This window comes from Trematomus bernacchii, unplaced genomic scaffold (assembly GCF_902827165.1).
Source record: "Trematomus bernacchii unplaced genomic scaffold, fTreBer1.1, whole genome shotgun sequence".
NCBI classification, from domain to species: Eukaryota; Metazoa; Chordata; class Actinopteri; order Perciformes; family Nototheniidae; genus Trematomus; species Trematomus bernacchii.
Window position 1 is genome coordinate 2,186,584 of NW_022987801.1, and position 12,211 is coordinate 2,198,794.

Genomic DNA, 12,211 nt, shown 5'->3' on the forward strand with positions numbered 1-12,211 from the left:
GCTAGTAAGTTTAATATACTTTCTGTATTCTATGATGTAATTTGAATCTGTTTGGTTTCCCCTCCCCCCTTGTGAAAATCCTCCCAACCATTGGACTTCCACGGTCAGCATGTCTGGCTATTTTTTTACCTTTCACCTGCCCTCACAGGGGGTCAAATTAAAGTATGTGTTGTGTTAGATACGGTACTACAAAGATTAACTGTCACCTATTGGATTTGTAAGAAGTGTCAAAGCACTACAACCTACTGTTTTCATTATTAAACAATTGATAATGATTGTATTCTCGCAAATTATTTGGTATAAAACACTACCTGAAGTGTATTTTACAATTAAACAAAAAGCACAGAGAAGTGAATAACTTATATCATAACTTATATCATAACTTTTTTTTTACTAAGTACTTTTTAATGCATATGTAACATATGTAACATTAAGCTGTCTGTGGCTCTTTTTCTGCTGTAACAACGTACATTTCCCCTCTGTGGGACTAATAAAGGTATTCTGATTCTGAATAAGAGAAAATCTTCACATTCGCGAATTACCTTTTTGGTACTATTACTACTTGAAATTAGTTGTTTAATGAATTGATTTAACTGATAACTCCAGTACTGCATCATATAACTTTGAGGTTAATCATTTAAGTGTGATTTAAAAAAAGAAAAGTGAGTGGAAGTTAGGAAAATGGGGACATTTCCATAAGGAGCACTAAGAAAAAGGTTGACTTTTTAAAGTGAAACCCAGCCGACATGTAATACAAACTTAGATAATGGCATGTTTTAATTTTTCCTTTAAAACAGGCTCTTTCTTTTCATCGTATGAAATACAACTGTCCTTTTTGAACTGTCAATCGCAAACGAGTCAAAGGAGTAGTTGGACATTTTGAGTAAATGCTTATTTGCCTGAATACGATTGATACCACTCTCATGTATATATGGTAAATATAAGGCTAGCACCTGTAGCTTATCTTAGCAAAAAGACTGGAAATAACTTCAAAGCTGAAGCATGAAAGTTGCAGTACTGACGTCTATGGAGCAGCCCAGCAGCGACCCTCTTTCTATGGCCCTGTTGATGATGCTGTAGAGGTCGGAGGGGGCTTTACTCAGCTCGAACATCTCCGTCACGCCGCCTGTGAAGTCCTCAAAGCCCTCGGACGTACTGCCCCCTGACAGAGCCTCATAACAGCCGTTCAACCTGGGACACAACAGGAGATTAATGAGGATTACAACTCTTTCAAATACAGTACAAATGGGAAATATTATATATACTTGCAGGCCTTAAATGGAATCTATAGACTGGACTGTTGCTAAGGGGGAACAGTTAATAAACACTTACTGCTCCACACTGTGCGACACTACCATATACAGTATGTACCTTCATACAGTATAGGGTAAATGTAACCATGCATAAATCCTGCTTTTTACATCACACTCTTAGCGTTTCTTCTCTTTAACTGGGAAGCCCCCTTCACTTGGCACGCTGACACTTATTCAAACAATGCTGTGATTCACTATAACAGCTAACCAGATTTACAACTGAGACCACAGCTGTGCACCAGAGCAGCTGCAGTCTCAAGTGTGTGTCAATGGTGTTCCAAGGAAAGATTTTCTACATCCAGAAACTCTCCCACGACAGGCTTCATTGTACAAAGTCGTGCCTCAAACTACGGTCCTCAACAGGCCTTAACTTGGGATCATCCGAGTGAGAGTGAAATACTGAGACTACAACTTGAGCAGACCCATATTCATTATGTTGTGTTTATATTAAGATGGATTAAGCCTAAATATGGGCTGCTAACTGGAATAAATAACAAAGAATGTTAATTGTAAGTGTGCTTGTGTAATAATATCTTCAATTCATTACAGACACTGAAACTGTATCACAAAGCTAACGAAAAAGCAGCAATCGTCCCATTTTGTACAATTGATTATGAAGCAGGGAAAGGTGCTATTTAAAATCGTATGAAATTATTAAAACACTGTTGCAATTGTGATGCAGATGCATAAAAACTGGCCAATCACAGCAAACCTGGCTGTTTAAGTGTTCTTAAAGAGACATGCACTAAAATAGAGCAGTTCAAACAGATGGTAAATACGGATATAATTAGACAGGAATTATGAGAAATAGAATGTGTTTTTCTACATCAAGGCATGTAAACATGTTGTATTAGAAACTCAAAATACAATTATGAACCTTACAAATAAAATATGTCCCCTTTAAACAACCAAAATGTAGTCAAATGTAGCTAACATTCAAGGTATGATGTGGGCATTCTACTAAAAGTTAAAGCTGGTAGCAACAACAATATACATTTGATATAGTGGCATTTAAAACAACATTATTCAGTTCGTTACGTCCGTCAGTCTTACTTGGCGTAGGCCTTTTCCAGCAGTGCGCTCCAGAACTCGGTCCCCTCTGCCGAGTGGACAAACAGCAGCTTCCCATCCTTCACCGGCAGCCGGTCATCGATCACCACCTCCACCCACTCGCCAAACTGCCAGAACTGCATGAGAAACACGAGAAAACACCAGTATTAAAACTGACAAAGTTTAGAAGGTTACACAAACTATTGAAGGGAGATAAAGCAATGTATTTCAACTATAAAGCTTGCCGGTCATTCATCAAACCCAGGACTATATATTGAGTTTTTCTTAAGCTTTTTTAAGTACCTTAGAGCTGTTCTTCAGTACATTTACTTTCCATTAATAATGTGGAAATAAAGAGGACAGATAAACCTGCTGCAAGTACAACTAGTTTCTCAATTAGGTCTTCAGAAAAACTCCATTAACAGCTGGAGTCTGGAGTTATTCATTTCGGGGATTTTAAAGTTTCTCAGTTCAAGTGGGCAAAGGGGAGGGTAAAGATGAATTTGAAAGTATAACAGCATTAGTGTAGATAATAGTCTAGACTAGGAGGCCTCTATTTGAAGCCGTATCACATCTCCAGAATGTAATTTACACCTTGATGCCAGAACATCCGGCACACACAGAGATGAGTCTGAGCTTTACAGGAACATGGTGGCTCATTACAAAATGAACTTTATATGCAGATTTAGAGATTATTTGAAAGCCATCAAATGCTTCGCTTCAGGATACATTTCTGATGTTGTGTTAGATGTACTGCTCCCTGCTGGCCAACAGGCACACAGCCACGTGGTATTTAAGCATAAAGTGAGAAAACTATTCAGAAAACCCTGAAACCATTAACCTCAGTTCACCTGATGCATTGCAACACTTACTTTTTTTCTCCTGATTCATCATCTTCAATATGTAGGCTCGCCTAATTGCTATGCATATTTACTAAACTGGTAAACCGATGGTTTGTTTACAGGACTGGTTTTGAGATATTTAAATGATCAGTGGTGGTGCTGGAGTTTGAGTTTGACCAGTTAGTCTTAGTTGAAACACAAAAGCTTCCTAGGAAACTTCAGCATGTCTCAGAAATCTTCTCTTAAACTTCCCATGGTGGTTTCCTTTGTGTAGCAAGGAAAAAACAAGGCGTTGAAATGCAGCAGGTGAACTCAGGTTAATACACTTTTGCTTGTAAACCGATGGTTTGCTTGCAGGACTGGTTTTGAGATATGTAGCTTGAAATGCAGCAGGTGAACTCCGGTTAAGAAAGGAGAGGTTAGTTTCTCTGAAATGTTTTCAAAAGGAGATTAAAAGACAAATACATTACTGTGTGGCTGTTGGCCAGCAGAGGGCAGAAGAGGCCAGCAACATATATATTCTGTATGTACTCTATGAAGTCTCTTTAAACAAAAACCAGGGTGTTGTAATAGATGCCACTCTTTCACAGACTCATCATATAGAAATTATTTGTGAGAAGATACAGCATTTACTTTACTTACTGGCTGCAGTAAGACCTGGAACATTAGCCTATAAATGAAACCGTTAACTATATTATCAAATCCATTTTTCTGCAAATACAACTGGCCATATGGCACACTGCTTTCAAGCACCTGACAACCTGTGCATGCTCAGACTTGCTAACAATGTCCTACGATTGACTTCTGGCATGTTTTAATCAGAGAATACCAACTTCTACCCTCCAAAAGAGTCTTTAAACACAACAGGCTGAAATAACCATCTTTTTACGTAAGACTATGGTGTTGCTAAACCGAAATCAGCGCAATGCTAAACTAAGATTTAAATGTGATATGTTAAATTGTTATGACTGTTTGAAGGTGTTTTAATACTAACTAACATAAATGTGAAATGTGTAACTCGCTGTTCATATTGATGTTTGTATATCTTGATCGGAACCGCATAACTGTTTGGGATTAGATGTTTTGCATCTATTTTTAGTTGTTTAGCATCTCATGTAGTTGTTTTGTGTCTATTTTTAGTCTTTATATATTTCTTTGTAGTCCTTTTGGATGTTTTGCATACATTAAGAGTATATTTTTGGTTGTTTTGCGTCTATTTCTGGCCATTAAGAGTCTCTTTGAAGTCGTTTTGTGACGATTATAGAGATATTTTATGAACTCTTTGGCCCCTGGGCCTGTGCCCGATAAGCCTGTTTCAGTGTAATGAAAGAAATATATCTTTGTCAACATAATTAGGTTTGTATGACAGAGAAAGAGTGGGGAAGGAGGTTGCACGCTTGTCATTTGGCACGTAAAAGCCACAGCTTGAGTGTGTGTGCATGTATATGTGATTTTACAGATTGTGCCTCATGTCAGCATGTGTGTGTACAGTAACATGGACGATAGATGGATGAATTGTGCATGCTCTGCAGAGCTGAACCCACCTCTGGGAGGAACTGTGTCACAACATGGCTGACTGAAGACAACACAATACACACACACGCACACACACACTTCATGCTACTCTGTCACACTCACATTGCTGAGCATTTATCTCCCAGCCTCACTGGGGGAAATTAACTTCCACATTTGTGTCATAACTTGCAGCCTTAAAGCATGATGAATCCTAAACAGAATTCAATAAAATGCTCAGACTTTGTGTGAGAAATGTGCGCTATAATAAGGATATGATAAAAGATTCTGCCCCAGTTCTGTTTCATTTGTTTGCGACTGAGATTGCCTAGTTTATAATTTATTCCCCCTCCTTTTGTTTTGCCTCCTTCGCACAGACTTCCTCCTTTTCCGTCCTACTTCCATTTAAAATTCACACTGCCAGCAGCCCTCATAATTACATTTTGGGATGACTCATCTAGGTCTGGGAAATTAATCCACAGGCTTACAGGATCCAAACCGTTACAAAGGGAGATCCCTGGAAGACTCAACAGCACGCAAAAGGGAACAGAGAATGGAAACATGCTTGAAAAAAAATAGAAACTGCAAGTTATGGAAAAAGGAAAGAATGAAAGCAATTCTTGGCTGCAATGCAAGCACAGTGAATAGAGGCTAAAACAAAAACAATAGAATAGAAAGTGATGAAAGTAGGGCAACTTGATACTAAATGGAAAGCTTTTCACAAGCTATTTCATGCATGTACATTAACCACATGCATGCATTTACAAGCCTTCCGAGCAAATGAAAGTATTATTTCCACTTATCCTAGCAGAGAGAACAAGTATGTCTATATTCATAAAAATCTCGGGAAATATTCGGTGAAAAATGGGCCAAATATTCGGCTCTCCCTCGGCTGACTTTGCAGTAATTGAGACACCAGCCCCAGCAGACATGTGGAAATGGGAGCCGTGTGTGTGTGTGTGTGTGTGTGTGTGTGTGCGTGCGAGATGGTATTTATTAATCCGCCAATGCTAGATGAGTCAGCGCAGCAGCCTCGGAGCTGAAATTGAGCAAATACAGTCTCAAGATTTTCCACGATTGAGCAGTGACACTAGCACAAGTGATGTGTGTGTGTGTGTGTGTGTGTGTGTGTGTGTGTGTGTGTGTGTGTGTGTGTGTGTGTGTGTGTGTGTGTGTGTGTGTGTTTTACATTTTGGGTCAGTTCCCACGGTTGTACTATGTGTCTTTGATGTATGAGAGCTCCCCCTCTGTTCCCTGTTTCACTTCCTTGTTCTGTCTCTCATGTCAGCGCTTGGCAGGCTGACAGTCTGGTTGGCAAATTCTATCTGCATCAAAAGGAGGGCGGCCAACTCAAAGTGCATTAATCCCAAAGTACGGGAATGTGTTCATTATCTTAAGAAGTATTGTGTCATAAACTGAAGTGATTGCTAAAAGGCAAAGGATTGGCCATCATATAAATAAGATGTTTTTTACAAGGGGCCCTACTATGCCCATTTTCAGGTTTATATATGTGTACTTTGTGCCTCTACTGTGACATGTCTCCATGCTTCAATGTTCAAAAAGCTTTTTCTCATACTGCCTGTGCTGCAGCACCTCTTTTCACCCTCTGTCTGAAACCAGAGCCCAGTCTGCTCTGATTGGTTAGCTGGCCGGCTCTGTTGTGATCAACTGCCAGTGATGTCTTAGCCTATCACGTACATGGGTTTGAGCGCTAGCCAATAGAAGTGCAAGTGTTACATTGAGATGTCATTATGATATGGAAGTAAAACAATGGAGGCCATTCTTGAATCATTTCATGACATTTCTCGATTATGGAAGTACTTTTCTATTGCATTCATTTTGGTTGTTATTTATACTACATTCAAATTGAGCTTCTCATAACTTTACACCACACATATTTCCCTATCTCCGACTGGACTGCATGAATGCTTTGTGCAGCAGCTAATGATTTGTTTCAAATGCGCATGCTGCGTGTGTTCATGTGTGGGTCTGGAGTATTTTGTGTACAAAGCAAAGTTCAGCTGATAAGGCCCTGCAGTCTGCCAGATGCTCGCGCCGTAAGGATAGAATACATGTTGACTATTTCATGTCAGGAGTGGTCCTTCAGGAAGTAGATGTGATACTGTTAAACACATAGATGTTTGATTGTTAACTGTAGTTTTTTCTCGGTAGAAATCACTGATAATATCTTCTTTTGGTTAGTGATAAGGAAATGGTTGTCGGTTAAGGAGAGTGTGTTTAAAACAATGTGACGGTGACTCAAATCCTCCCAGGTTTATTGACTTACGGACTGAATGGGCGTGGATCTGAGAAGTCAGTTATCTGGCATGATTCATTGGGGTTTAACAAGTAAAAAGAGGAGAGAAAGACATGCTGTTTTAATTCCTTGTTCTCTCTGGGAAATTCTTGGGGGAGAAAAAAAGAGTTAAACTCCTTCCTGACGGACTGGTTTTGCAGATTTTTATGATTCCTGCTGCAGATTAGTTTCATTTTTGAACCATAAATGACCTCGTTGTATCTAGGTGCCATTCTGCAAAATTATGTATTTTGTTGAAACAGTTAAACACCCAAAAGGATTCAGTTTAGTAATAAAGGAGAAATCAGGAATTCCTCACAGGAGAAAGAGATAGCATAATTACTAAAATGATAATAGTAAAATTGTTTTCACTGAACTTCCTCTCTGCCTTATAATCCCTTTATCGCTTATAATTTCAGCACCGCTTCAGATAACACAGTAAGAGCTGCATAGCGTGCAACTGTAGCAAAAGAAAATAATCTGTAAACTTCTCAGTTTTTCTTTCTATAAACAAAATAAGGTTTGAATGAGGTGAAAGAAATGTAAAAGACAGCATCAGGGATCTCCTTGTGACTACGTTTCAAAAGAGAAACGACATCATGCATCTCCTCCAACGAATCAGCTGGAAGGAAAACTATCGAGATGTATTGTGGCACCTGAACGCAACACTACTCTGCCTGCTATGGGAAGTCAAACAAAACTACAAACAAAAATGTGAGAAAATAAACTGTTCCACACCAGAAGACAACAAACTCTTTGTTATTTCACACCAACAGTTTGCAAAACCAGTGGTGCACCAAACAGGAAATGACCCAACAGGAAGAGTAGGCAGAAACACATTATGAAGAGAGCTGGCACTGAACTACTGGCTGCTGAAACTAAAAGGTCACAACTGCAGGAATTCCCCTACAATGTGAACGTCCTTAGGGTTTGATGAAAGAAGGTTGTTATACTTTGTTGTGTTGTGTGTTTAGATGCAGGAAGTGAAGCTGCTGTCACCTGGAAGTGGAAGATGCCGGCGTATCCCTGCTGGAAGCCCTGTCCGTGAGGAACCACTCGGTGGAGGAGGTTGTCGTTCAGGGTCAGCGAGGCGATGGCCGCCAGCAGCCAGCAGTCGCCTGAGGACACACACACACACACACACACACACACACATACACACACACACACACACACACACAGTTCTTATTACCCTGAACTAACATAACTAAAAGTTACCATATCACATCTAAGCGTTCACTAGAATGACAGCAGGTTATTTATGTGAAGCAGGGGTCCGACACTTACTTTGACTACTTTCCAATGTAATAAAGTCCATTTACTCAAGTACTGCACTTTAGTACAATTTTGAGGAACTTGTACCTAACCTGAGTATTTCCAATTTAGGCTAATGACATTACACAAGCCAATATTCTACTGTTTACACCACTACGTTCAATAGACAAAAATAAGTCAGATAGTTTGTTTACAGATTCAGATTAAAAGCTAATACAAATATTGCTAATACATTTTACTGTATATGTGTCTGAAAAGGGCAGTAAGGCATAACAAGTACTATAACTTTTGGTATTTTAAGTATAATGGCAGTATTGGCAGTGAGACTGTTAAACAATTGAACTGCTGAAACAATTTCAAAACATTCATCTGCTACTTAGTAATATGTATCTACTATCTAATATATATCATTCCAATAACTTGTATATAGACTCGTACTGCACTATTCCACATACTCACTTTATTTTAGAACTATTTTTCATTTTGTATTGCTCTTACTATCTGTATTATTATTATGTTGCATTGTTGGAGAAGCCTGTGACATAAGATTTTCAACAACATAATTACTCTGTAGCTATGTTAGTTTGACAATAAAGAACCTTGAACCTTGATAATTTGATGCCAATACTTCTGTACTTTCGCTTTAGATTTTTTACTTTACAATTACAACTTGTACTTAAGTTAAACATCCGAGTACTTTTTCTTCCACTGCTAATTTCAAATTGAACAGACTCTCTACATCTGTTCCAACATTAGCAGAGAGCAAAAAACTATTCTCCATAAATCTCTTCATCACTCATGCTGCTGAGATAAAGCTTCCAGCTTCAGGGAAGACCCTTGTGAAACTGGAATTTTCCCAGTAAAGAGAAGAGACTTGAACTCTGTTTGAACAAGCTTAGCCCTCGGGGAAATGGGAGAGGCACTTGAGAAGGGCAGAAACTACCTAAGCTCCACAATAAGTGTTGTTACCAGGACATAAAGCCACCGTTATGGGGTCGCACAAGTCTCTCGGAACGTAATTTTGACCATCGTGCTTTTACACACGAAGGCATGTGAGCTGAGATAGTATCAGAGGTGGATAAAGTACCCAGATCCTGTACTTACTGTAGGTAAAAATAGAAATACTATGGTCTTTAAATACTCCATTACAAGTATCAGCATCAAAATGTAATGAAAGTACAGGGGAGTAAAAGTACTCATTCTGCAATATGGCCCATTTCAGTTACATAAAGTACGGAAGTATTATCTGCTAATTGTAAATCAATAGTAAACGTATGCAAAATGGCTCTTTCAAAGTATTATATGATCAAAGAATATTGTATTATCTTGTTTGTATCGCATGGACAAGCCTTTTAATCTTGTAATTTAGGAGCCAATTGTAGAGACTTTGTTAAACACATGATTGATAGGTAGTACTGCATCATATTATATCAGCATATCATGTGTTTTTATATAAAAAGTCAATTATAGAGTGTTAAATACATCTACTGGAGTAAGACGTACAATATTGCCTCTGAAATGTAGTGGATGTGTCTTACAACGATGCCGACAATATTATCGTTTATCGCAATAATTTCCGGGAACATTTATCGTCCAACAAAATTAATTATCGTGACAGGCCTATCAGCTCGCCCACTCTGTTCTGATGAGATCACCACCGTTACAGCGGAACATCAGTGATTATGTGTTACAATGGCATTAGCAACCAGAAAATGACACCAGTAATGGCAAACAGATGAGAATGCTGCGTGGGGTCTGGGTGCCGTGACGTTGCGCGGCTCGCTGCTGCGAGGAGCGGACAGTGTGAGCTGGGTTCATTTCCTGCTTGCTGCGTGGGGTCTGCGAGACAGCGAGACTAGCACCGAGATATCAAAAATCAGAAGAATACGTTTTATAGGTCTTGTGACTGTTTTAAAGTTGGAATGAAGTCTCTAGCTGAAAGTATGTGGAAGGAGTAGCATTTGGCGCACGGTTGAGTTCCATGTTAAAAAAATAATTGAAAAAGCTGAATATTTAAAAAAGTCTAAAATATTTTGAAAAAGTTGAAAGTTTCCCATCATGTGCTGAAAAGGCTGAATATTTTTGATATTGAATGGTTTCTGTAGCTGAAAGTAGGCTGAAGTTATCGACGGCAAATATTGGTTGAAAGAAGAAGAAGAGAAGAAGAAGAAGAGAAGAAGAAGAAGAAGAAGAAGAAGAAGAAGAGACGAAGAAGAAGAAGAAGAAGAAGAAGAAGAAAGAAGAAAAGAAGAAGAAGAAGAAGAAGAAGAAGAAGAAGAAGAAGAAGAAGAAGAAGAAGAAGAAGAAGAAGAAGAAGAAGAAGAAGAAGAAGAAGAAGAAGAAGAAGAAGAAGAAGAAGAAGAAGAAGAAGAAGAAGAAGAAGAAGAAGATTAAAGAACAGAAGAACTATAGTGGACAGCGTTCCACTAATAAGATGAAAAGGATACTTGAGTAAAGATTCCAAAACAGAGATCTGTGTTGTGTTATCTAAAAGTTGATTGGTCTATTCTCATATCTTGAAAGTCAAAGGAGCTTTCTGTTTCATTATAGCTGGTGTTTATCGACTGCTGGTTAATGATACACAGGACTTTTATATGAAAGGTAATTATAAAATAGGGCAGTATTTACACTCTTATCTATCATATAATCCCCTGATAGCAGATGGTGGCTCAGCTAACAGATAGCCTCGTGGATAAAGATCTCTCCGGCTGTAAAACAAAGTGAAGCATCGTGTTTTCAGGCTCAACATTTTTGGGGTTATTGTTTTACAATCCTGCCGCTCCTCTGGGAGTGAGGGGGCTGGGTAAAGTATTGCATTTGGAGATGGGGGATGTCACTTCCTGCACTCAAACAGAGAGGGGGGGGTGGCCTTGTTTACAGATGTGCGGCAGAGAAACAAAGCATGAATTATAGATGCAGCTCTGTGTCGAGCAGGAAACATCTCAGGCTATGAACTGTTCACGTTCCTCCGTTTCTCTCTCCTTCAGGCTGTCCATCTCCATCTGACACTCACACTCAGTTTGCTCTGCTGTCTCTCATCAGCCATGCTTCAATCCTTACTGTATGCAATATGGCAGGAGCTCAGTCTTATTTACACATGGAAGGTGGGTTCTAGACATGGATGCATTAGGAGCTGATAAATAATATTCTATGTGCATTGATGTTCTTTACTTTTGACTAAATTATCATGATTTACAATATTTGAATTGTGCTTACATCAATTGTACACATTAAGACAGTTAAGTGGTACTTCTTAATCTTTTGAAACTGTTATTATGTGGCTCTGGAGAGGCTTAAGTCTGAGAAAAATAACCTGTGGCAAATGGAAAATTAAGATAAAAAATCCAAAGCAGAGAAACAAAAATATATAGAAAAGAACTATAAAATAGTGAACAAATATGTACAATTTATCTGTTTAAAAATGCTAAATAAATTATAAAAATGTGTAAAATAAATTATAAAAAATTCTAAAGTGCAAAAAAAAAAGTCTGACTGATCAAATAAAATGAGAAGACAAAAATGTACATATTTTTATTTATTTATTTCCTGCATCAAGAAATGGGATTGTAACCATTTGCATGCCTCTATTCAATCACCTGTTTGTTCTGGCTTTTATCAGCATTTCTCACTTTCTACAGGATTACATTTAAGTGTTTTCTCTCCTCTCCTGACCTTTAATAGCTGGATGAAGCAATAGTTGAAACAGATGAAACAGATGGGAACTCACCCAGAGATCCCTGACAGATGTCTGTGCGAGAGGCTCCGTCTACGATGAACTCGGGGCGCTTGCAGAACTCCTGTTAAGAGAACAAACACAAACAAATAAAAAAAGTATTGCTTGTAGATATCCATTTTACAGGCTCACAACATGAGCAGTGTTTCTCATGCTGACTGCGATGACTATTCACAGAAAGTACACAATG

The 12,211-nt window shown here is 38.6% G+C and overlaps 1 protein-coding gene across 2 annotated transcripts in view; it reads right to left on the minus strand.

Annotated features, from left to right (window-relative positions):
* Positions 1-12,211, minus strand: part of capn1 (calpain 1) — a 28,664-nt gene that overhangs the window by 9,891 nt on the left and 6,562 nt on the right. For both annotated transcript variants that reach the window (XM_034150035.1, XM_034150036.1), the window contains 4 exons: positions 12,016-12,085; positions 8,013-8,131; positions 2,367-2,500; positions 1,023-1,191 (listed from right to left, as the gene is read on the minus strand). In XM_034150035.1, the coding sequence (XP_034005926.1) occupies positions 1,023-1,191; positions 2,367-2,500; positions 8,013-8,131; positions 12,016-12,085 (492 nt within the window). The remainder of the gene's footprint in view (positions 1-1,022; positions 1,192-2,366; positions 2,501-8,012; positions 8,132-12,015; positions 12,086-12,211) is intronic.